Source organism: Daphnia carinata, chromosome 7, assembly GCF_022539665.2.
Source record: "Daphnia carinata strain CSIRO-1 chromosome 7, CSIRO_AGI_Dcar_HiC_V3, whole genome shotgun sequence".
NCBI classification, from domain to species: Eukaryota; Metazoa; Arthropoda; class Branchiopoda; order Diplostraca; family Daphniidae; genus Daphnia; species Daphnia carinata.
In genome coordinates this window covers 11,120,241-11,146,732 of record NC_081337.1, presented here as the reverse complement: position 1 = coordinate 11,146,732, position 26,492 = coordinate 11,120,241, and the positions used below count along the sequence as shown (strand labels likewise).

The 26,492-nt window shown below is 48.3% G+C and overlaps 1 protein-coding gene across 1 annotated transcript; it reads right to left on the bottom strand.

Annotated features, from left to right (window-relative positions):
• Positions 1–479: 479 nt before the first annotated feature.
• LOC130686614 (uncharacterized) lies at positions 480–3,279 on the bottom strand. The gene is made up of 2 exons (XM_059496336.1): positions 789–3,279; positions 480–523 (listed from the first exon to the last, which is right to left on the bottom strand). Exons 1-2 carry the CDS (start codon positions 3,277–3,279, stop codon positions 480–482), a joined length of 2,535 nt encoding a protein of 844 aa, XP_059352319.1.
• Between the last annotated feature and the right edge of the window lie 23,213 nt (positions 3,280–26,492).

Here is a 26,492-nt window from a genome sequence, read left to right as displayed (position 1 = left end):
CATCGATTTCGAAGGTTATTCCTTCGATTCGATTGGTAATGCAGTTCTTGAATCGGAGAAAGGCATACATCCACATCACTTGTCTTAAACAGCTGAACGAGGATCTTTTCAGTGCGTTGAATACTCGTTTCAGCATTGCACTCAAATATTCAACCCCTCATCTTATTGCTACTTATTTGGATCAAAGGTAATACTCAAGTGTTTTATAGTAACTAATAACAAAGTGTAAACATTGTAACTTTTCTTTAGATTCAAGAAGCTGACCCTCCACTTCCCCAAAGAAGTTTGGGATGAAGTTGAAAGGTGGACGAAGGCCCAAATTGATTTAACGTCGAAAAGAATCATGCCACCAGTTGAAATTACCCGTAGCAGCCAGTTCGAAAACAACGAAAAACTCGATTTGGAATGATCACGACTACCCATGACTATTTCAAACGCCAACCGAAAAGGACAAGGTCTAAGCGACGATGCAAACAGGATCATTTGTATTGAAGGGAATAGTCAGCCCGTGCTCTGACTTTACCTTTAACAAATTGAAGTTGAAGAATTGAAACACACGGGAAGCACTCGTGAAACTTGTTGTGAACCGTAGGAGATGTATTTCGTGACTGACTGCCCCTTGCCCTCTCTTGCGAGACGGCCAATAGGCCTAGGGCGGGGCTTACATACAAGAAAATGTACAATGGTGGCCCTCTATCGAGGACCACCCAATTCAAAAGCGTTAAAACGGCTGGGCAGCCTCGTGCGGCGTCCAGACCGCGTCGTCTGCTGTTGGGAATCTGATATACTCCCAACACACTCCCCACCAGAGCCCGTGCTCCACGGCTCGCTCTCTTCGACCGGGCTGGCGGCTGACACGGATGGAGTTGTGTTTTCTTCCGGCTCCATCTCCGGCGCGGGTAGTGCTTCAACGTCGTCGGGCTGGTCCTCGCGTAATTCCAGGGGGTGTAGGGACTGAATCGCTCGGTTAATAAAGTTGCCGTTAGGGGTCTTGACCGTTACCGATCGAATCAGCCCGTCTCGGCTGGAAATCAGCTCCTTCACTACACCGACTGTCCACATAAGTCGTTTTGTGTTGTCATCGTGGATGATGACAACTTCGCCTACTCGGATCTTGCGTCCAGGCCCTCCTTTGCAGTGAAAATTGTCTACTTGGAGCAAGTAGTCATTCACGAATCGCTCGCAAGTGTCCTTGACGTAGTCTCTGCGTAGACGGTCCATCTCGATGAGTCGTGCGTTGGTTGGGTCGGGAGTCAGTAGGTTAATTGCTGGCTCCGGCGGAGTGCAATTAGATCGTCTGTTGTTCAGAAATTGGTTTGGAGTGATGGGAAGTGCATCATCACTCCCCTCTGCCACATAAGTGAGTGGCCTTGCGTTCACTACACTTTCTGTCTCGATCAAACTGACTTCCAACTCGTCGTATTCTAGACACGCACGGCCATTGGAACGCCGTAGTAGGTCTTTCATTGTCCTAACCATGCGTTCCCAAAAGCCTCCCCACCATGGGGCTAGGCTGGCGGAGAAGATCCACTCGGTTTTTCGCATGGCTAGAAGGTCGTGGATCGCTGGATCCGATCTCAAGACCTTTAAGTGTTTGGAAACGCACCTAAATGTTTGTGCGTTGTCCGAATACATGACAGACACGTTACCTCTCCTAGCCGAAAATCTTCGGAAAGCTAGGAGAAAGTCACGTGCTGACATGGTTTTAGTTAACTCCAGGTGGACGGCCCTGGTCACCGCACAGGTGAATAAGCAGGCATAACTTTTGGGTTGCTTGATTGTACCCTTTTTCTTCTTGCCTGAGTCGTCCGGTTGGAGGTTTTCTTTTTCCTCCGTTTGTTCCATGGCTGGATGCTCTGCTGGAGTCTCCATACTTGGATCATCCGTTTGTGGGGGATCCACGGAGGTCGTAAGTTCCGCTTGCTTGCGTTTCTTACGCGATATTGGGTGTTTGTAATACAAAGGCCCTGCGAAATCCCCACCCGTGATTTCGAAGGCTTTCGCTTGTTTCAAGCGATTCAATGGTAGAGGTGCAGCTACTTCTGTAAATGGCGGTGAAGTTAGCCGTTGGCACTTGACGCAGGCATGCCAAACTGACTTAGTCTTCTGGCGCCCTTTAATAATCCAAAAACGTTCCCTTAAATCGGAGAGGGTAGTTTTCACTCCGGCGTGTTTCAGTGAGACATGTCTGTCGGCAATGAGCAATTTCACAACTGGATGGTGAGTGGGCAGCAGTATGGCAGGTTCAATGTCCCTGTCTCTTAGTGCCAACTCGACCCTTCCGGTCACTCTGATCACCTTGTCTCTTTCATCCCACACTGGTCGGAGTTTGGCAATTTTCTCCTTGTGGTGTGGTTGCCTTCCCTCTTGTAGGTCTTGAAACATCTTTGGAAATGCTTCTTTTTGGAGCTGCCTGTAGATAAGTAGCTCCGCCCTCGTCAGTTCCTCTACTGTTAGATGGTCTACCAGTATTTCTTTTTCGTCTCCTATCTTAATTGGCGTTTGGATTTGCGTTCTGTTGATGGGGCGATTCTTGGAGATGAACCTAAGCATCCAGGCGGTTCGTCGAAGTAGTCGATTCCATGATGGAATTCGTTCCAGATGCCATTCCATTGGGGTAGCTGGTTCCACGGTAGCCACCGACATGATGACGGTTTTTCCTTTGGCTTCCGCTTCGATCTTTTCGTAGATGCTCGTCTCTCCTGCATCGGGTGTTGAATCCGGCCATTCTGTTTCTTCCTTTAGCCATGGTAGACCATTCCACCATAGCTCCGAGTGTACCAGCGCTGACGCTGGCGCTCCCCGCGAGGCAAGATCCGCAGGATTGTGTATGCCCGGGCAGTGCCGCCACCAACTTACTTCAGACAGCTTTCTGATAGCTTCAACTTGGTTCCTAAAAAATGGTTTCCATCTGTTAAGATCTCCTCTGATCCACCCAGGTGCTACCAAAGAGTCCGCCCAGAATATGGTTCGCCATGACTCTATGTGGAGAAAATTTTTCAATTTTTCTCCTAACCGTGCGGCTAAAAGTGAGCTCAATAACTCCAGTCGTGGTAGGGTAACTTTTTTCTTTGGGAGAGGTGCCACTTTCGTTTTACTGGCTAGAAAGTGAATGCTGGTTTCGTTGTTTTTTGTTTGGAGCCTTGCGTAAGCAACGGCTCCGTACGCCGCCTCAGATGCCTCACCGAAAACGTGAATTTCTGCTGATTTTATGACCCTTTTCGAGTAGCCTATCCAGCGAGGGATTTTCAATTTGGCAAACTCGTTCAACCCAGTCATTGCAGCTATCCATGTTTGGGCGGCGGCGCTTCGACGTCCCAGTCAATTTCTGCTTCCCAAAGCTTCTGGTAGATGATTTTTAGCAGGAGTGTAGTGGGTGCTAAGAACCCAATGGGATCAAACACTCTTGCAGATATCCGTAGGATATTTCTTTTGGTGACAAGGTCCTCCAATTCTGTAGCGGCTTCAATGATAGGGGCGGGGTCGAATTGGAATGTGTCGGATTCGGTGTCCCACCGAATGCCTAGGATCTTTGGTTGGCCCTCTTCCAGTTTCTGAGTGAAGATCTTAACAATGGGGTTGATAAGCCCCTTCTCACTGAGAAATTTGCGAAGTGTTTTGTCGTTTGTCACCCAGCTTCGCATGTTGAGTTTGGCCTCCTGGAAGATTGCCTTTGTTTCCTGAATCCTGTTTTTTGCTGTGGGGATGCTGTCGGCGCCACCTAGGTAGTCGTCGACGTAAATTTGTTCTTTTAGTTGTTTAACTGTAGTGGAGTACAGCGGCTCCATTCCATCCAAATGCTTGTTGAGGGTAACTCTAAGCAAGAATGGGCTGGAACTGAGTCCAAATGGAACTCGTTTCCATTTGTAAGCAACTAAAGGAGAGCCAGGTGTATCTGGCCTTCAGGATGCAGGGCGATGTTTAAAAAAGCTTTTTCGATATCTGCTATCCATGCGATCCGATTTAATCGGAATCGCATTAGAACGGCTAGCAGGTCAGGATTCAGGTTTGGACCGGTTTCTAGGACGTCGTTGAGACTTGGTCCAAATTTGGACTGAGCCGCTCCGTCAAAGACCGGTCGGATCTTTGTGGTTGTTTTATCCTGTCGAATGACAGGATGATGTGGCAGATAAGTGTGGAGTCCATCGTAGTTTAGGTCTGCCTTTTCTACGAAGTTTTGGACTCTTAGTTGGTCGACCTCTTGATTGTAAGCTGTTAGAAGCGCTGGCGTTCTTTTGAGTCTGTTTAAAAGACTCTCCAGTCTTCCTTTAGCCATCAGGAAATTCTTTTCCAGCCTCCACTTATCCGTTTTCCAGGGGATTGGGGTGCAGTATCGCCCATCTTCTTGACGGGTGATTTTGTCTCCAAAGGAGCCTAGAGGATCGTCTGGCTCCACTGCATCGCAATCGTCTAAGATGGCAAAGTGTTCTAGCTTCCAAAACAAGGATAGGTCAAAGTCCGTCTGCCGTTTTAATTCTTCTTTTACAATCTTCTTTTTTTCTTTTTTAATGTTGGAGTTCTCTATGGGAATTTCTTCCATAGAGGTCGGGTGGGGAGATGAAGATTCCTTTTTCTCCTTTACATCCGGCGTTTTCACCTTTTCTTCTGGAAGGTTTGTAAAAGTGTGATTTGAATTAAGGCAGCCGGCTGCATATGAAGCTACTGTTTGGGCTGAGAAGCTACTGCATTGCAGCATTTGCTGGATCAGTGCTTTGCCTTTTTTCGAATTTTTTTCCTTTGAAGGTCCAACTATCATCCGCCCAAGCTTTGTGTTGTAGGCCCTTAGGCCACACGGGCTTTGGAAATCTGCTTCATTGGGGATGATTTCAAACATCTGGTCGACTCCTATTAAAATCCCGACATCTTTTTCCTGGCTGTTTGTCTCGAACCTGTCGTCAGCCATTCTTTCGTTGTCCAGCCACCATTTTCGTGCGAATGTTGTGTGGGCATATGGACCAGTGTCTCCAATGTAGTCCGTTTCTAGTGCTGTAATTTTGACGAGTGGGGCACCCTGCCAAGTGCCCCTAAATGTCAGCTCGACTGAATTGGTCTTCTCCACTGGATTTGGTTTTCGTTGTTTGAAAACTCTGGTGCCAATGTTTTCCACTGCTACCACTTTGAGATCCAGCAATTTTGAAATAGATCTGGTGACCCAAGATCTATGGCTGCCGTCGTCTATAAATAAAATGGCTCTTGTTTGTTTGCCATTTGGGCCTACTACATTTACTGTAGCTGTCTTCACCACGAGATCGCCTGGGGTGTTTGCGCTTGCAGCAGACGCCGTAACATTTGTGATGGCGCTGTTGCCATTAACTGTTTGATGCGCAAAACGTGTCTGCTTTTTGTCGCAGAGAGCCGTGTGATGGATAGCTTGGCAATGTTTGCAAGTGTAGTTTGTGGTGCAGTTCAGAGTTTCGTAATTTCCACTGAAGCATCTGACGCACCTTTTCAGCTTAGCGATGATGGCCTTTTTTTCTCTTAGGTTCACTGTACAAACCGTGGGGTAGTGAACCTCCCCGCAAAAAATGCATGGTCTTGTGCATTCTCGCATGATAAAATTGCCCTGTCTCCTAAAAGATGTGTTTGACGGTGGCACAAATTGTCTGGAGTTTTTGCTGGTGTGTGGAGCTGGTTGTGATCTGGCTCCAATCGCCAGCTGTGATGCTGTGGCAACGTGTAGTGGTTTCGCTGGACTTGGCGGTGTTGACTGCTGTGGCGTTTTCGTGGTTTCCGATTTCCATCGGCTGTACCTTTCTGCTGCGTCAACTTCATCCCTGATGAAATCCAGTAGGGATGAGATGTCTGTAATGTCGTTTTCTTCAGAGCTCGACCACTCTTTCTGCAATTCTGCAGGAAGCAATTTCATTAATTTTGTGCCAAGGAGTCCTCCAAATGATTCTTTTCGAACCCCGAGGGTTTCCAAGGCGTTAATATGCGACTGGACTGTGAGCTGCAATTTTCTTAGCGCCGATACATCTGCCATTGTTTTGACAGGAGCTAAGTTGTCAAACTTGCATAAATGAGTTTGGATGAGAGCCTTTGGCTTTGCGTACACTCTTTTTAGCTCTGCTATGGCAATGTTGTAGTTCGCTGCAGTGAGTTCCAGGTTTTCGACGCACAAGTACCCTTCCCCTTTTAAATATTCTTTTAAGTAGTCGAATTTTTGGACATCCGACATTGTAGACGGGTGAATGGAGGCATTAAAGCTCTCCCAGAATGATGTCCACTCAAGAATATCTCCTTTAAAATGCTTGATTTGTCTTTGGGGAAGACGTGTTGCTTGTTGAGCTGGAGCTACTGCTGCTACTTGAACTGGTGCCTGGTTTTGTGCCATGAGTTGTTGAATCTGTGCGGCGTAGGCTTGTTGTTGTTGGAGGATTTGGGTTGCGAAGAGTTGCTGCTGTTGAGTAAGCAGGTCTTGAAGCAATCGGTTTCTGTCCTCCTCAATTTGGCGCTGTTCTTTTCTTTGCAGCTCTTGAAATTCCAAGTCTTGTCGTCTTTTATACTCGTATCGTTTGTTTTTAACGAAGGCGAGTATACTGCTCATTTCTTCTTCCACTTCGGCTACTTTGGAGTAATCCTGCTCGATTTGCTCATCGGTAGCGTTCGTAGTTTGCAAGGCCCAGCGTACTTGGTCACTTGCTTTAATAAATTTCTGGTAACGTTGCTTCAGGAGTTCTGTGTCCGTGGCAATGTCGTTATCCAGTTCCGCTGTCATCGTGAGATCCTTGTATCCCTTGATCTTCTCCATTGTCCTCGTAAGGTGGCCTTTCAGGCCCGCTCGTGTTGCTGCAACTGATCGTGACATTCTTTGTTTTGCTGGAATTGGAAAGTTGATTCTTTGCAATACTCAGTGGGGTTCACTCCTGGATTTCCCTTGAAGGAGTGAAAAAAAAGAAAAAAGGAAAACTTGGAAAAAAAAGTTTTACTTTTAGTGCTTCCACTAAATTGTGCGTGAATGGAAAGGGAAACCTGTTGTCAGTAAAAATAATAAAAATGTCAAGATTTGATTAGTTGCTAGCACGATGCTCAATGGGTAGGAATGGGAAATGACTATTTTCCGATGAGTTGGAAAATAAATTTGCTTATTTGGCTGTTAGGCTGCATAAGCTTTCAGTTTTAGAAGAAATGAGAAAAAATAGAAAAAGTTTTACCATCCTTTTGGTTTTTGACCGCCAGATGGTGTTTGTGTTCAGTTTCTGAACAAAAATCGAAAGAAAATTAAAATAATAGAGAAGTCTGTTTTTCTGACCGCTAGATGGAGCGGGCCTCCAGTTTCTGAACGAAAAACAAGAAAATTGAAAGCAACAGAAAAGTCTCTTAATTTGACCGCTAGATGGCGCAGGCCTTTAGTTTTTGAGAAAAAAGAAAAAGAATTTTGAATTTTGATAGAGAAGTTTTTAATTTGACCGCTAGATGGCTCAAGCGTTCAGTTTTTTAGAAAAAAGAAAAGAACTTTGGAATTTTTGAACTTTTAGTTTGCTTACGACCGCTAGATGGCGTAGCTTGCAGTTCTGAAAAGAAATAAGTTTTTGAAAAAATAGAAAGTTTGAAATTTTGAGCGCTAGATGGCGCTAGTGTTCTGAAGGAAAGAAAAGAAAATAATTAGTGGGAGTTTAGGTCTAGAGCCAAACTCCAAAAAAATGTAAGAAAGTTTTTTCTTTTGGCGGAGTACGGTTAAGCCGTTTTCTCCTGCTTAAAGTAAGTGAAAAGGGTTAGTGATCAATTATTTTATTGTAACATGGGAAATATTACAACTTCTTATAAAGATCAATAAGATCCCCTGGATCGGCATCAATTTGCAGGATGTCTTCGTCTGCTTCGGCTTCGCGCTCCGCTACTCTGATTGGTGCCAACACCGGGGTAGGGTCTTCTATTTGAGTATCCAGAGGGTGTCCCTTGCTCTGGCTAGTAGATGTTGTAAGGACTTCAGATAAACTTAAAGTTAAAAAATAAATTTAGTTAAGTGTTTTGCATACTTGTCATGTTGTTTTCACCCTCATCGACCTCCTTTGACTCGAGTTTCCCCTTTTATTGCCTTTTTCCGCTTGACCGAGGTGTCAACGACTCCAACCTTATCAGTTGACCTCGCTTCCCCTTGACATACTTTTCTAATTTTCTTTACCCACGCTAAAGTTTAGCGTCCCCACGCTAACCTTAGCGTCCCCACGCCAACGTTAGCATCACCAAGCCAAAGCGTGGTATAAAACCCACGCTTGGGCTCTGCGTTTTTTTTAGTCTTCTTCTAACCTCCGCCGTGTAGTTCCTATAGTTTTGGGTAGCGTCTTAGACGTATTTTGTTAAAGTGTAGTTGCTCGTGTGAAAATACATTTGTGAGTTAGTTGAGTGTCGTGTAAGCCTGATTTGGAAAAGTGAATACACTTGAGTTGTGCACCACGCCACTGTATTCGCTAAAACCCCTTAAATCAACAACCGAGACGCCGCTCTACCCGCGGTCGTGTTCAGACGCCACCGCCGCCGTACCTCCGACGCTGCCGCTGCCGTGCGTCCGACGCTGCCCGCTGCCGTGCTTCCGACGCTGCCCCGCCCGAAGCCGCGTCGTAACATCTCCACCTCCATACGCACCATGGCTCCCCTGTAAGTACTTCCCGCACCCTATCCTTCCTAGCTTTTCTAACCGTAGATCATTTCATATCCGTGCAGCCGACGTGACTGGCTGGCGGATCTTAACCAAACACCATTTGTGTACCACGCACCAAAAACGCTGACCAGAATATTAAGTTAATAAACTAACCTGACCGTTGTCAGTATTGTAATTGTGTGTGCCTTAATCCCCCAGTTGCGTCAGACGTGACTGGGTTCCGATTATTGCATCTGGTGGCAGCGAAGTCGAACCGTGACCTCGCCGCTAAAACCGCCGTGCCGCTACCAACGATCTGCCCTTCTGGAACGTGCCGCGAACGATACGCATTGCACGCGACTCTTAAGACGAAACGTGCGGTGGGTATTGAACGCCAAGCGTGACTGAACGCGCGGGTCGTCCAAATTGAAACCCCCCACCCCCACCTACGCCCCATCGCCCATGCACCCCGCAACGCATCACGAAGACCTCACGCTGACTCCCGAAGAAGAGTCACGCCGACTCACGCCGAATCCCGATAGTCACGCCGACTCACGCTGACTCCCGAGAAAAAAATCACGCCGACTCCCGATAGTCACGCCGACTCACGCTGACTCCCGAGAAGAAAAATCACGCCGACTCCCGATAGTCACGCCGACTCCCGATAGTCACGCCGACTCACGCTGACTCCCGAGAAGAAAAAAATCACGCCGACTCCCGATAGTCACACCGACTCCCGATAGTCACGCCGACTCCCGCTAACTCCCGGAAGCCCCCGCAGACTCACGAAATTTCGCCTACCCCCCGTAGGGACATTCCGTCGAAAGCCAGGAGAACCCTCAACTGCCGAACGACTCCCCTACAACACCCGAAGATATGTCAAAAGGAGAGTCGAGCTTCGAGAAAAGGATTCCACTCTTTAAACGCTGGGGAAAATCCTTTCGCCAAACCTTCCCCTCGTTTAGGAGAACTACAGACCGGAATCAAACCACTACGGACGAACGATACATTGAAGACCAACTTAACGATTTCGTCGCGAGCTGCAAGACTGACACGCCCTCCGAAACAGACTACTTCACATCGCAAGAGATACAAGAGCACGCCAACAACGCTGCGTGGGAACGTTTAGGTGCCCGACCCAAGACCCCACACCCACTGCCGTCTGCGCCCACCCAACAGCAGGACATCCCCGAAGACCGCACCGGGGAAGAGACCTTAAACATTTTAAGACAAAACAGGCTTTTGGACATCGCCCGGCCTCTACTGAAAGACGCGTCGGACACCGAAGAAGAGCGGAGGGAATTGCTACGTCAGGCAATCACTCTCTTACAAGAGGAAGACCCTTCACTACTACCAGGCGACGCCCCGAAGAATTCGTTCCACAGTCGATATTGGAAGACTCCCATAGAAAACATCCCGGAGGAAGAACTTATCTTCGAGCTCCAACACCACTTGGAAGCCAACCATCGGAGACAGTTGGACCCTAAACAGACAAGAGCCGCATTAATAGCCCTACTCGAGCTCCATCCATACCTAGCTACCCCCGCCGAAGTGTTCGATTTTTTAGACCTGCGGACGGGGTATACACCAATTCGACCGGGATCGTACGACAGCAACAGCCTCTCAACAGACTCGGGAAACGAAGCCCCCCCACCCCCTATCAGGACAAGCCCACAACAACCCCCCAACATAGCCGAAGGGAAACTTGTCGACATTTCGGAAGCCGACTCCCCCGGCACCGACCTCCGAGGAACGTTGTACAACAACATCGAACCACTGGCGCGCGGACAAACGAGCCACGTAACGAAACCAACCACCGCCAACCTCGTAGGAGAAAACACCGTCCCCCCAACGTCCACAAGCACCCCTATTTTATCCCCCACTATGCAACACCACCACGCCCTACACCCGACCCCTGTTAACGCCCTGTCCGACCCTTCATCAGTCAAGACACCGTCCAACCGGAAGGTATCATTTACGCCGATATTACCGACATACAGCCCTACAATGGACTCACGTCCGACGGGATGCCTGGAAAGTTTCGTGGACACGTGTGAAAAGGAATTGACCCGACTCCTAGAAGCAGGCGTCGAGATCCACACTGCGGTCAATACCGCTTTATCTCGGACCAGAATGACACAGAGTGATTGCTCCGCACCAGGGAAATTAACATCGAACGAGCAACTGAATTCGCCCGGAGCCACACCACTACCGGTAACACAGACGGGACCCAGTGCCAACTACGCTCGAGTCACGACGGCACACATGACGTCGGCGCTACCCCCCCGAATATGCCACCCCCAGGGCATCGTAACATCAACTCCCCTGAACGCCCAATCGTCGACAGACGGGCCACCTCAACCACACTGGAGAGGCGGTCAAGAATCAACGTACGCACCCCACTCCCACTCGCCCATCGCGCCCAGTATAACCATCGAAGACAAAATCAGGTTAGCTCAGCAAGAACAGGCCATGCAGGCGTTCAGCTCGGTAGCCATCTTTTGCGACAGGCAACGATCCGGTCGGTTCGATGATTGGGTGGCTCACCTCGAGGCCACCCTCGACTTGGGGAATTTCGAAGAGGCGAGGAAACTCCGCCTCATGCGGTCCAAACTCTACGGAGAAGCCGCTGAGGAATTTGACAATTTCAAATTGGACAATCCCATCCGCTCTCAGGATTACGCAGCCGTCAAAGAAAGGCTCTTTAAACTCTTTCACTCCACGGAGACAAGGTCACAGAGGAGTGTAGAGTTTCACAATATGAGGCGAGAACCCGAGGAAAACATGCGACGTTACGCTAATCGCATAAGGAAGGCGTTCTACAAGGCGTACCCTATGGAAGGTATCCTCGATGCTGCCACTGCAGAATCAAGAGAACAAATGATGATGGACAGGTTCATAGAAGGCCTCCAATACGACCTTCAACCTAGACTAAAACACAAGGAGTTCCACTCATTCGAAACACTCATCGACAAAGCCGAGTTGGCAGCAATGGCTATTGAAGAAGGCCAGGCGAGGGTGCGCATTCAGGCTGCGTATGCGTCCCCTAACATCCCAAGCAACCGCAACGCCGAGTTGGCAGGGGTACTGGAGGCTTTAGAAAAGCTCAATACGAAAATCGAAAGAAACGCTTCTGACCAGACCCTAGAGCTTCAACACCGTCTTACCGATCTGCAGCGCCAGCTAACCCACCAAGCACCTAAATCACAAGACCCCATCGCATCGCAGCCCGAAGCGTTCAGGAGGACAGCGGTGTTGTGTGAATTCCACAACACGTACGGAGGTCACACAACGGAGAATTGCATCGCCAGATACCTTCAGCGAAACGACAAATGCAGCCGCTGCAACGAAATGGGGCATCGCCACAGTTTCTGCCCCACGATCAAAAATCCCCCACCCCCACCACCATCGCATACGGCAGGATCGCCCTCAGCTCGACCGGGCATTCTGCGGTCAAAGGCGGAAAACTAGTCGCCACCGATCAGCACGTTGGGCCCCTCGGTGGATACCCTAAGCCCCAACAATTCGTCAAGGCCGTATCCGACACCCCAGCCACCCCAAGACTTAACCTATACGCAGGACACTGCTCATTCCGAGCACTAGTGGATAGCGGAGCAGGAAAGAGTCTCGTCAGCAGTACACTTTTCGACAAACTCCAGAAGCGAGGAACCAATATGGAGCATTCAAAGGAGGTAGCCGTCGACCTCTTTGACATTAACAACAGGCCCCTGATCTGCCAGGGAACAGTAATATTAACCCTTCTCGTCGAGGACGAGAGGCCCCGTGAACCCTTCCAGCAAGAGTTCATCGTCGTTCAAGGGATTATGGAAGATTGCGTTCTAGGTTTAGACGCTCTTTATAAACATAAGTTCGTGATCGACGGTCGTGAAAGGCGCGTCTACCGTGTGAAGGAGTCTGATCAGCTCCAGACCGAAGACCAGCCGACCATGATGGCGGCCCATCGAATTAAAGTACCTCCATCATCCGCATGCGTGGTGGAGAGCGAGAATAGTGACTTCAAGCTATCTCTCGACAATGCCTGTTTCTTCGTCAAAGACTCCCGTCTACCCCCCGGGCTCCGATTGGATCCTTTCGTCTCGACGCCGTTGAAGAATGGATTGTTCCGCATCGTGTTAATCAACGAGACCAACTGCACCATCAACCTGCCTCGCTACACCAACCTAGGGCACGTGACTGTCAAACCACGTACCTACGTGGCATCCTGCTCCACCGAATCCCCTATTTTTCACCCTGCCGTTCTCGAATCTGCCCTGCCAGATGTCGCCGAAGACGTCAAGAACAGTTTGCGCAACCTGCTCTTGGCGAATCAGCACATCTTCGCCTTCAAAACCAGTGATTTAGGAAACACAGGGTTAGTGAAACACGTGATTGACACGCAAGGCCAGGGACCCATCCGCCAGAGGCCTTACCGGGCATCACCCCGTCAAAAAGAAGTTTCGAAGAAGATCATCGAAGAGCTACTGGAGAACGACATTATACGGCCGTCACTCTCTCCTTGGGCCGCTCCCATTGTACTTGTAAAAAAGAAGACAGGGGATGACCGACTATGCATAGACTACCGAAAACTGAATGCGGTTACGAAGAAAGACTCCTTCCCCTTACCTAGAATCGACGACGTACTAGACTTGCTACACGGCCAGAAATGCTTTTCCACCCTGGATTTAGCCTCCGGCTACTGGCAGATAGAGATGGAAGAAACGTCGAAGGAGAAGACCGCCTTCATCGTGGAGAACAACCTGTACGAGTGGAACCGCCTCGCGTTCGGCCTTACCAACGCCCCAGGGACATTCCAAAGGCTAATGAACTTCGTTCTGCAGGAAGAAATCGGGAAGACCTGCCTTGTTTATCTAGACGACATCATCGTGTTTTCGAAATCCCACGAAGAACACATGGAGAACTTAAGCAAGATCTTCGCACTACTGGAAAAAGCCAACCTCAGGGTAAAACTGTCCAAGTGCAAATTCCTGGCCAAGTCAGTACAATACTTGGGCCACGTCATTTCAGCGAACGGGGTAGCACCAGATCCAGCCAAAGTAGAAGCACTAGCTACCTACCGTAGACCCCAAACCGTAAAGGAATTGCAGTCCTTCTTAGGGCTGGCCTCCTACTACCGCCGGTTCATCAAAGGATTCTCCACTATAGCCCACCCACTACTATCGCAGACAAAAGCGAGACCGCAAGACAAGATAGTGTGGGGTACAGAAGAAGAGAAGGCCTTCGAGTTCCTCAAGAACTGTCTGACGTCAGAGCCAATCCTGGCTTACCCCGATTTTACGAAGGAGTTCCTTATATACACCGATGCCAGCGACTACGGGCTAGGTGCCGTCCTGTCCCAACTACATGAAGGGAAGGATCAACCAATCGCTTATGCAAGTCGGCACCTGAACAAGGCCGAAGTAAACTACTCAACCATCGAAAAGGAAGCTGCGGCAGTAATTTTTGGGATAAAACGCTTCCGTCACTATCTTCAAGATGAGCCGTTCGTCATCATCAGCGATCACCGACCATTACAATGGTTACAAACCTTCAAAGACGAAACCGGCCGGCTCGGAAGATGGGCCATAATGTTAGCCAACCTTAAGTACTCTATCAAGTATCGCCCTGGTAGAGTACACGAAAACGCTGACTTTCTATCGCGGATCCCCGTAAATGCAGTTCAAACTTTCCCGAAAACTGACGATGCCATGCTGATCGAGCAACAGCAAGACGCTCTCTGCAACGACATCAAGAAATACCTAGAAGATGGAGTCCTCAGTGAAGAGAACAACACGCAGATCTGGGTGAAAGAGATCGACCTATACTCGATCTCTGGCGGCGTGCTGTTTCGTCGGAACGAACCAACATCCAAAAAGAGACGGCCCTTCGCCCAACAACAAGTGGTAGTCCCCTTTAACTTAAGAAAACCTCTGCTTCAAGAGTACCACGACTCCCCAATCTCCGGCCACCTAGCCTACCAAAGGACCGTCCTACGGCTGCGAGATAAGTATTACTGGCCGACGATGCTCTCCGACGTCAAAGAGTATTGCCTAGCCTGCGCTTCCTGCGCCCTCCAACGACGATCCAGCCTACGAGCCTTTCTGAATCCGCTAGACCTTGCATCGAGACCATTCGAGGTACTGGGAATGGACTTCCTAGGGCCCATCCAGCCCCACTCTCTGCAAGGGAATAACCACATCCTCGTCATCACCGACTATTTTACAAAATGGGTGGAAGTCATCCCTCTACAAGACCAAACCGCCCTGACAACGAGTAAGGCCCTGATGGACAAAATCATTCCGTATCACGGTCCGCCAAGAGTGATTATCACCGACCGCGGGTCAAATTTCACCTCCGAACTCTTCAAGACGCTATGCGACAAACTACAAATCAAGCATCTGAAAACAACTGCCTACCACCCCCAGACTAACGGCCTCACGGAGAGGTTTAATAAAACGGTCGTAGAAATGTTAAGGAAATACATGGACCGCGGATTCGCGAAGTGGGAAGAGATGTTAGGACCAGTAGCATTCGCCTACAGAAATTCCGTACATTCCTCCACCTTAGAGACACCGTACTTTCTCAATCACGGCCGAGACCCTACGATGCCCATCGACCAATTCCTATTGGCCCCAGCAACCAACATCATCACACCCTCTGACTACAAAAGTCAAATCATGCAACGTCTGCACGAAGCCTTCCTCCTGGTTAAGGACAATCTAGCCCAAGCCAGAGAGCAACAACGAGCACAGTACGATAAACGTGCCAAAGAGTTTGACTTCAAAGTCGGAGATAAAGTCCTCATCGATGTTAGGACTCCAATGGCTGGTACCAGTAAGAAGCTTATCCCACGATTCGCAGGACCATACCGGGTAATCAAGGTACACAGTAACCAGACTGTGGAAATCCAAGAATGCCCAGGTAAACAAACACAACGAGTCCACGTGAACCGCATCAAGCCACTGTACGAGTCCATGATCTGGAAGGAAGAGCCAACCGTCGAATATGCAGACCCTCGTGGACAAGCCCCAACCACTAACCTCACGGGAGAGCTAGAACTTCCAGTCCCAGCTAACGAAGAGCACAACGACCTCGACGAGACAGACCTCATTGACTTCCACGGATGGTCCCAGCCAATAGAAGGAGCAAGAGAAGAAATCTCAGCCCACGAGATAGGGCCAGCGTCGACAACCCTCAACCTTCCCACCCCACTCACTCCCGCCATACCCCCCTTACCCGAACGCCACCCCGGTCTCCGACCCCGAAACGTCCTCAGACCCCCACCTAACTTTGAATAATCGAAATTACGGTAGCATTAGAGTAGTAAACGTAGCATTTTCAATTTCGCGTGTACCTTCGTATAAATCCCAATGTGTTACCATCATTTCATTACCCCTCTGATTAATTAGTGTAGGAATTCTTTTATGTTGTGTTCTCAAACCCTGTCATGTCTTGTACCCCTAGATTTTTTGTGATGACTTTACTCGCCCTTTCGTCCCCTGTCCCCGCGGCTGCTTTCAACGTCACCATATGCAACTGCGACAACGCGGTGAATCTAGGGTTCCTCAAAATGGAAGAGGAGGGATGTGCGTACGAAGTAGCACCCGAGCCACCAACACCAGTGGCGTACGCGGTTTACTCCGCGCTCCCAGAAGTCAAACGGTTCGCTGGACACACATGCAGCATGTGGGAAGTGACCACAACGGTTTACAAAGACTTCTTGCAGTGGAACCAAGTGTCACACAGCCGCAAACCCATCGATGTAGACGCAGCAACGTGCCGACGGATGAGAGATTCGCGACAGTGCCGGGGAAAGGCCATGGACATCGTCGGTCCAAACGCTTTTGCCCTGGAAGGTTACCCGTTCGTAGAAACGAGTTGGCTACAGACCACCACGGAACGGATGACTAACTGCCGTCTCGAAGAAGTAACCCTACAAGCGGAGTGCCCAAACTGCACCATTACTTCCCCGCTCGGAGACGTCCCTGGAGCACTCAGCGGCTCCCTCCAGCACAACCTGGTGACCCTCGTATGGGAAGACTCCTGGAAAGAATCAAAACCATGCGAACTAAGGTTGATAGAGCACGGTTTCGGCGTTAGGTACACAACGGATAACAACACCATTTTTCGAGTACGTGACCCAGCAAAACAACTAGACTTCGTCTACAAGTTGGAAAACCGCTCAGCCTGTGATGATCAAACCTCGGCTATGCTTCACCCAGTCCTGGGCATGGACAAAGTCGTCATCTCGGTACGGGAGAATATTAAAATAGAAGAAAAAGTCGAACCAACAACCAATCAAACGAGTGAAGCGGGAGGCCGCGCGCTCTCATCATTAACGCGGGCGGAAATCGAGTACGCCAGCCACACTCAGTACATCAGGGACTTCGCAATGGAAATCTCCAATCGTTTAGCCCGGGAGATACACAACCTTCAGTGCGAGAGCCGCAGAGCAGCCTACCACGCCGCCACCACCACAGCGCAATATGATGGTTGGTTAGCTGCGACCCACCTGGACCTCCCCCTATGCACCAAGCTGATAACAATAGGCGACTCCGTGTCTGTATTGCAATGCTCACCGCAAAATGTCACCTTCGAAACCGTTTTCACACCTTGCGGTGCGCAACCTAAGGCCGAGGATAGTACAATCAGCGTGGACGGTTGGGAACTCACGAAGTTCTCCGAGTGTTACTGGCACGCGAACTTCGTCAACTTTAACGGCAAAGCACACACCTTTCGAAACAACACTTGGACACCAGTGAACCCCAGCTTGGCCACACACGGACGTCGTCTAATTGACGCAACCCCACTGGAAGCAGACAACTCCTTAGGCATGATAGTGCAACTACACCCCACCATAGCTTCACACCCCCTGGGCGCCTCCAAGATCATGGCCGACATCTTGGCATACATCCAAATGGGTTACGTCACTGAGATGTCGGGAGAACGACACACGGATACCATCCTCATCCACCCAAGTCAAGCAAGGGACATCTCCTTTATGGCAAGGCTCGGGTCCTGGCTCCGGAGTTTCGGGATCCTGTCAGGAGTCGGAGTAGCAATCGCCTTGGCCTTCCGGTTCTGCGGATTGGGTACACTCCTTGGACTCTACATTCCATGCTGCAGGTACTTCAACCCCTGTAGCTGGTTAACACCACCACAATCCATTCGCCAAGACGTCGAGATGGGACCCACATCAGTCGCAAGACCAACACCGAGCGCCCCAGTGACCATCGTCACCATACCGACTCCATCAGCAACGGTGCCAAACGGCACGACGAGACCCTCCCTAAACCAACAGCACTTGGGGCAATCGACCGCCTACCCTCTCCGCTTGTCACAACGACGAGAAGCAGCCGCCCTCCTTTCAAATCACTAACTAAAACCTACCCCCCTCTAGCACTGTAGACCCTTAGGGTAACCCGGAATAGTATTAAGAAACCGTGAATTGTTATGCATGTAATGTCCCCCTTCCCATACCCCAATGCATACCACACCCCACGACCACCCCTAACTCCAGCATATCCTTAATCCTACCTGAATCTACCCTAGGACCCCAACCTCGTCGATCGAATCCGCCGGCCACAGCGACATGCAGTACGCCTCCGACGACGAAGATATCTTGTATTGCGCGGACTACCCCTCCAACGACAGCGACATGCAGTACATCTCCGACGGCGAAGATATCTTGTATTGCGCGGACTACCCCTCCAACGACAGCGACGTGCAGGACATGACCGACGACGAAATGTTATGTTGTGCGGATTACCCTCGCGACAGCGAAGTCTCGTACGGATCCGACGTCACGGACGACACGGACGAGTCTTCCCTGCTTGTCGAAGACGTGTCTTGGGAGGACGACTCGTTCTCCTCAGGTACGTCGACCGTGGTCTTATACCCGGCGGAGGGTGCGGTCGCCTACCCCCAGGGATCGCCATACTGTCTGACGCCAGACAGCGATATCCAGCAAAACGGGCTGGACGTCGCGGCGTTAAACGACAGCATCGCCAGGATGCAAGGAAAAAACACCACGTCAGCGTCGTGAGCAGCCACTACTCCTTGGACTCCGACGAAGAAGATTTCGCCGCAGCACGGTACGTCGAACGTCAGTACCGGATCCCCTCCCAAAGGAAGAACGAGGACGACTGGGAAACCGACAGTTGGAAGGACATAGTAGCCGACCTGTGGAGTGACAAGGAGGAACCGGGACCACGATCTTCCACGCCGATGCACGACGACAAAAAACAGGACCGATCCTAGGCGACTAGTGCCCGGCGAACGGAACCGATTGCGGGACGCAATCTTCCGAGGAGGGGAGTCATGTAAGGACTTCAGATAAACTTAAAGTTAAAAAATAAATTTAGTTAAGTGTTTTGCATACTTGTCATGTTGTTTTCACCCTCATCGACCTCCTTTGACTCGAGTTTCCCCTTTTATTGCCTTTTTCCGCTTGACCGAGGTGTCAACGACTCCAACCTTATCAGTTGACCTCGCTTCCCCTTGACATACTTTTCTAATTTTCTTTACCCACGCTAAAGTTTAGCGTCCCCACGCTAACCTTAGCGTCCCCACGCCAACGTTAGCATCACCAAGCCAAAGCGTGGTATAAAACCCACGCTTGGGCTCTGCGTTTTTTTTAGTCTTCTTCTAACCTCCGCCGTGTAGTTCCTATAGTTTTGGGTAGCGTCTTAGACGTATTTTGTTAAAGTGTAGTTGCTCGTGTGAAAATACATTTGTGAGTTAGTTGAGTGTCGTGTAAGCCTGATTTGGAAAAGTGAATACACTTGAGTTGTGCACCACGCCACTGTATTCGCTAAAACCCCTTAAATCAACAACCGAGACGCCGCTCTACCCGCGGTCGTGTTCAGACGCCACCGCCGCCGTACCTCCGACGCTGCCGCTGCCGTGCGTCCGACGCTGCCCGCTGCCGTGCTTCCGACGCTGCCCCGCCCGAAGCCGCGTCGTAACATCTCCACCTCCATACGCACCATGGCTCCCCTGTAAGTACTTCCCGCACCCTATCCTTCCTAGCTTTTCTAACCGTAGATCATTTCATATCCGTGCAGCCGACGTGACTGGCTGGCGGATCTTAACCAAACACCATTTGTGTACCACGCACCAAAAACGCTGACCAGAATATTAAGTTAATAAACTAACCTGACCGTTGTCAGTATTGTAATTGTGTGTGCCTTAATCCCCCAGTTGCGTCAGACGTGACTGGGTTCCGATTATTGCAATGTGGAGAGGAGACGCCAACCACGTCCGCGTGCTCGCCGTGCTGCAATCTGGGGCACTTCCCACTGGCTGTCAGTCGGAGAGATTTGCAGATTACCTCCTGACGCTCCTGCTCCGACCTGGGGCTCCTCACTCTGGCTAGAAAATGTGGGGAATCGCCGACTACGACCACGTGCTGTAATTTGGGGCACTTCCCTCTGGACAAAAATTATTGGGAATCGCTGACCACGCCCACGTGAAAATTCTGGCTTCGATGTTGTTGTTGGGGGGTTACTCAACCCACTTGGAGTTGGTTAAGTGATGGCTCTCTCCTCTTCTCTTTCCACCACCTGGTTGACCGGGCGGTACCTGATGTCTCCGCAGTATTTCGGTTCGAGAGCTTCTTTGATGGCTGCTAAGGGCATGTGACGGATGGCAATCGGAAGTAAAGAGTTGAGTGGTGAAGGGGTTAGATCGGCTTCAGGTGTGGCTGCTGCAAGACGGTTGAAGAGACTTATTTGCCGCCTCCCTTCTGGGGTGTTCCTAAATTGCCTTGGCTGTTGTGGACCCGTCCACGGCCTCTCCAATCCCTCGGCCCTCCTCTTGGCCCTTTTTATCTTCTCGGCGTCACGAATTCTTGAAGTGGTGTTGGAGACCTTACAGGTGCTCCGCTAAAGCGGAGAAGAAAAGAGTAGTAGTGGAGGATATAAATATCCTCCAAAAAGAGGGTATTCCAAAAAAAAGTAAAAAAGAAGAAAATTGGCCCCCTAAATGTAAAGCAACGAAGATGGCCGCTACACGCAGCAAGGCGAAGCAGTGTATTTGAAAAGAAGAAAATTGAGAAGAAAAAAAAAGAGAAAAAAAATATTTAGGGGTGGAGTTATCAATGGCCGCCGACCACGCGACCGAAATTGCAAAAGGGAAAAAAAAAGAAAAAAAAATTTCCACCCTACTCAACCCTAACCTTACTCGAAGTAAATGGAAAGGGAGATGAACAAGAAAAAAAACGTTTCTCAAAGGGAGAAAGAAAAAAAAATTTTACCAAAAAAATTCAAAATTTGAAAAAAGGACGACCAAATTAATGGCCACCGACCACGTGTTTGCCCTAACAGTTGAAAGGCAAAAGGAAAAAAAAAGATTCTTAGGTGCCTACACACTCCACACGTGGTGAAAGAAAAAAAAATTTCACACGGTAACTCAACGAGTGGTGAAAGGCGAAAAAGAAAAAAATTCACAAGCTTAACTAATCGCGTGGTGAAACAGCAAAAAGAGTTTCACACGCTTAAGCTAACACGTGTTCAAAAAAGGAAAATTCCCACGCGGTGTCTAGGGACTAAAAAGGGGTGAGCCCAGAAAAACTCCCCGCAGACACAACAAGTAAATACTTAAAGTAAGAAACTAACTTAAATTAAGAAAGAAATAGTTCGAAGGACCATGAAGGGAATAGTCAGCCCGTGCTCTGACTTTACCTTTAACAAATTGAAGTTGAAGAAGTTTTAGAGATGAAGCACGGGAACACTGGTTGGAACTAGTTGTGAACCGTAGGAGATGTATTTCGTTACTGACTGCCCCTTGCCCTCTCTTGCGAGACGGCTAATAGGCCTAGGGCGGGGCTTACATACAAGAAAAATGTACAATGGTGGCCCTCTATCGAGGGCCACCCAATTCAAATGCGTTAAAACGGCTGGGCAGCATCGTGCGGCGTCCAGACCACGTCGTCTGCTGTTGGGAAGGCAATATATTCCCAACATGTATTGCGGAATACAATGACTTGCCTCTACTGCCCCGTTCTGCTGACCCCTTGGAATTTTGGAACGATAAAAGAAACCGCGGTGAGCTGCTTTCTCATTCCAAAGTGGCAATCAAATTTAAATCAATTCCTGCTACATCTGTCCCATTCGAACAATTGTTCTCTAGTACTTCGGAATTGTTTTAATTATTTTTGTTCCTTTGTTAATGTGTTGGGTATTGAAGTAAATACAACTGCTGCCATGATCTTCTAATACCTTGTGTTTTATGGCAATTAAAAGCTATATATAAAATCTTTGTACTGTCAAATAAGTATTTTCTCAGAACTGTAAGGTAACCAAAAAAAAATCTGCTGGGATCGAACACCGTTCCAATTTATTGTGTGCTATATCTTAAACCACTGTGCTACTTCGGCACAATGTATTGTGCAAATGTAAAACAATCAATAGTTATCGGGTAGTATCGATACAAATTACAGACGAAAATCTAACATTGCCGTAGGATACAACGATTCAGATTTAAGGTTTGTTTACTATTGATATTAGGGTTGCCACCGCAATTAATAGTATTCTTACACAGCAAATTAACTAACTTACACGTCACAATATTATACATAGGACTATTATGCAAAATATTTTGGAATTCCCGTTAAAAACCGTCTAAAACACATTTTTCCAACAAATAAAAACAGTGAAACACTATGTCTCTGTTAAGAGTTGAATTCAGTAACCTTATGTTCTGAGTAACATCTTCTCCCACTTAGACATGAGTTTCTTCAATATACGTAACCAGCAAGATGGTATTTGTTGTGGGATAGTATCGATACAAATTGCAGACGAATATCTAATTTTGTCATCGTCTGGTCAATTTTACGAAGCTGCGCAGTGAACTTCTCATTATTCAGGGGTGTTGCCATCAAATTTATCAGTTTTTCGTAATACAATTTTCGTAATATATTATTGAAAAATTTAAAAAAAAGGACAAATGCTACCGCTTTGTAAAGTTTCAAACCTCGTGTATTTTCAGTGAGTTGCCGAAACAACTCCAAATTACAAGTTACATACATGCGGTATTTACAATACTACAGAACACAAATATCAAGGTAAAGTAGGAGGGGATACGTTCACTTTCACTTGTTAAACCCTTGAGGGATGTAAAAGGTGTGGCTTCCTTTGGTTAGCCTTTGGAATCGTTACAGCTTCTAAAACACTCTTTTGTAAAAACATTTATGCAATTTTTCGCACACAACCAAAAATTGTGGAAAAATATTGGGCTTGAACCCAAAGACTATGTGTTATTGTAAAGGAGGACACGACGTTGTCATGTTGCCTCTAATACGGAGAAAGAAAACTAAACGCGGCGCTGTTACTCACAATGTCGCTTATAGGTAAGCACAAGACAATACGTGTTTGATACAATAAACGTGAATTAAAATACCACAAGTAATCAATCGAATGAACAGGTAAGAGGCGAAGGCCTACAATTACGTAACAATTACTTGGGCGTACACTACTAAGGGACTACTAAGACAAGTAGCGAAATTTACTAAGAAAGGGACTTACGCTTCAGCTTGTGAGGACGAGGTAGCGGCTCGGAAGGATGCGGAGGTACACACAAGATAACTCTCTCAACTGACGACTAACTACTGCGAGTTGCTGATGGCTTTTTATATGTTAGCCATCGACTGTGAGAGCCATACGGCACAGTGTTAAAGGATAGGCGGCAATATCGGGCGGTATCGGGCGATTTTGGGCGCAATGGAGAGGTATAGGCGGGCAAATTCGGGCGGAATCGAACGAATTTGGACGACAGTTAAAAATCGGCTGGACGGTTATAGGCCATGTCGGGCAATCTCAGACCAACCGAAATAAATCTATTTTTAGCCGACGTGCCGGGACATGTCTTCATTATTTATTATATTTTTAAGGGAGTTTTTAAACTAGGTTAGTAAATGAAGGCTTTAAGTAAAAAGGGCTACAGGTATAAAATTCTAGTCTATTTGAAAAAGGAAGTAAGAAGGGGCTTTGCTAGACGATTTGTTACATCGCTCCCCGTCATACCAGTTTGCGTCCCGCAATCCAAAAGAAATTTAGGACTCTCTTGGGCGGTTATTCTGCGGTCGGTAAACTGCTGTAGGGGGGGGGGGGGCGCGGGAGTTCACAACAACATTCCCATATTAAACCACAAAATCCGAGGGCATAGCAGCCGCGGGCGAGTAAAAGAAAGGCAGCGATAAGTAGAATGATAAACGAGTAGACTTCAAAATTCTCGAACCAATTGGTAAAAGTGCCCAGACCGGCTTTTTCGGCTGCCGAAATGACGATTGCAGATGCTCCTGTGTTTAGATTTGGTCCAGTCGCGGAATGTTCGTTCATGGCTGCTGTGATGTCGGTCATCACATCCATTGGAGTAACCAGGGTATATGTATATGCGGGATTGGTTTGATGCTGGTACTCGAAGAAATCGATGTCTTAGTAACGGAAAGCGTCGGCCAGATCACGCTGCGGAACGACGACGGATGCTTCGACCAGTTGCCACGTGTTATTGCGGTAGGCATACGGTTTATCGTTGAAATTAACGATTCCACTAGCCCAGTAGCACGGCGTGAACTCTGTGAGTTCCCAACCGGAACGGCCGATAGTAGAATTTTTGAACCGCGGCTGCGGCCCACAAATGGTGATGTCTGACGTGAAGTTAACCGTTGTGGGAGTGCATTGAATGGCTGAGACGATGTTTCCGGTTGCGGTCAGTTTCACGCACTGACGGAGGCCCAGTTGTGTGGCTGCCAGCCATCCATTGTATTGAGCAGTTGAAACAGCTTGTGCGTGTTTGGCGCGTCGTTGGTCGCATTGTATGCTCTGGATGATTCGGACGAGCTCGTTTTCGTGGCGGATGGCAGCATCTTCTAGAAATTGGATCCTAGCGTTTTGCCGGATGTTGATGTCTAGGGAGTCGCTCCCGTTAGGTGTAACATTTTTGATGATTGAAGGCACGGTGACTGCGGTTGGGCCCAACGGGTATGTGATGACGAATAAATGATTGTCACCAACCACGGTCCAACTGTCTATCTTTTTGTCGCATTTCACGGTCTGGCAACGTGACATCAGTCGTACGTGGAAGTCTATTTGTTTGGAGTCATCTTGGAGAATCCAAGTTCCGTTTGTTGATGATTCATACCAGTATCCCACCCCTTTTTCTAATTGTCTGAAGAAAATGTCGGTTGCTTTTTCGTATGTGTCGATCCAGAATAAGGTGAGGTAATTGTGAGATAGGGAACCATGCGAAACGTTGGCCTTCCCAAGGGTGTATTGATTATATCTCCTTCGTCGATTCGGGAGAGGACGACTTCTTCCAACATGCAGTTGATGGTGACCACGGTAGTGGTCCTTAGCCAATATCCTACGTCGTCTGGCTCTTGGTTGAATACCCATTTGTTTTCTGATATGGTCATTGGGCTCTCGTTCCATCTTTTTGACTGCCTCATGATATCGCACTTTACGGCTGTTGTTTCCATGGCGATGCGTTCCGGGACGATTATGGCTTGTCCCACGAAATTGATCGTGATGTGTTTGATTGATTTCCATCTGCCGTAGATATATCCGGGGAAGTTAAAGGCTGGCTTTTTGGTGGTCATTACTCGGTAGTCCACTTTAGTGTGTGAAGCGCCCGTGGCAGGCTCGCACAGACCGTCGGAAAATTGGAGAAGTCCAACTCCAGTCGGGTTATTACAGTTGCATGTCGTGGTTTGGTATGCTCCTGCCGATGAGAGCAGTAGCGTCAGCGTGATAAGGCGTGTTTATTAGAGATGGCTAGTGGAGAGTTGGTTTAAGTAATAGGGGTGTTTGATTTTATCCGTTTGTATCCGGAGCATCGTACGGGGTAGCGGGAGAGGGGGTGGTCTGCGTGATCGTCGTGGTATGCGTGTAAAAGTTGGAGCATGGGGTTACCATGGTACGTGGGGTGTCGGCGGTATGGCGTGCTATTTATATCGCTATATAGGGAAGGCGAGGAAAATATAGAAGGCGCACCATATTGTTGCCCGCGGCGTATCCCCGGGATAGGAAAAAAAGAAGTCCGGAAAGAGATGGTAGTGTGAAACAAGGAATCGATACATAGCGAACGTGTTTTCGTATGTGTATCTTCTATGTAGTTGTTGTTGTTGTTATTATTATTATTATTTTTTTATACAGTAAGTTTCCTTCTTTTTTGTTTGTTTGTTTATTTCTTGTTTGTTTTCGTTTTTTGTTTTTTGTTTTTGTATTATTATTTTACTTATTTTTTTTTTTTTTTTGAACCTTTTTTTTGTTTGTTGGGGTTTCATTTATTTTATTTTTTTTTTTTTTTTATTTTGATAAAAGAAGTTAAGAGGTTTTTTTTTGTTTGTTTTTTTGTTTCTTATTGCCATCATCTTGTACATTACATGTTTAGAAGAAATGCAATGACAATTATGAAAATGGCTACTATCAGTGTCTCCCTGGCCGCGGCTAGCCATCCTTGGCTGGTTGCCGGTGGGTTGCTCTATTGAGCCTCCAACGCCTTTCTTGCCTTGAAGATGAATTCAGTTGGCGGCCATTCCATTGTAGGAATGCCGTACGGCGGTCATTCCCTCTTGCTGGTGCCGTTTTTCAGACGAGTCTTGTAGCGATCCAGAGCAAGGAACTTCCCCCAGTCTGTGTTGCCGGCTATCTTCTCCGGCGGGGAGCGGTCGTCGAGGAGACTGGCTGTCTCGTCGGTGTCTTCCGAGCCGTCCAGATTGATGGTGCTGTTTAGAGGGGTCCCCTGCGCCCAGATGTTATCGATGAAGCTCCAGTCTTCATCGGTGAGTGGCTCCCATTGAATGGACATTTTGCTTTTGGATCTGGAGGTGAAGTGGATGCTTGTTCGTCGTTTCTGGGTTGCTTAAATACTCCTTTTCGTCCCACTTCCAATGTGGCATAGAGTTCATGAACTT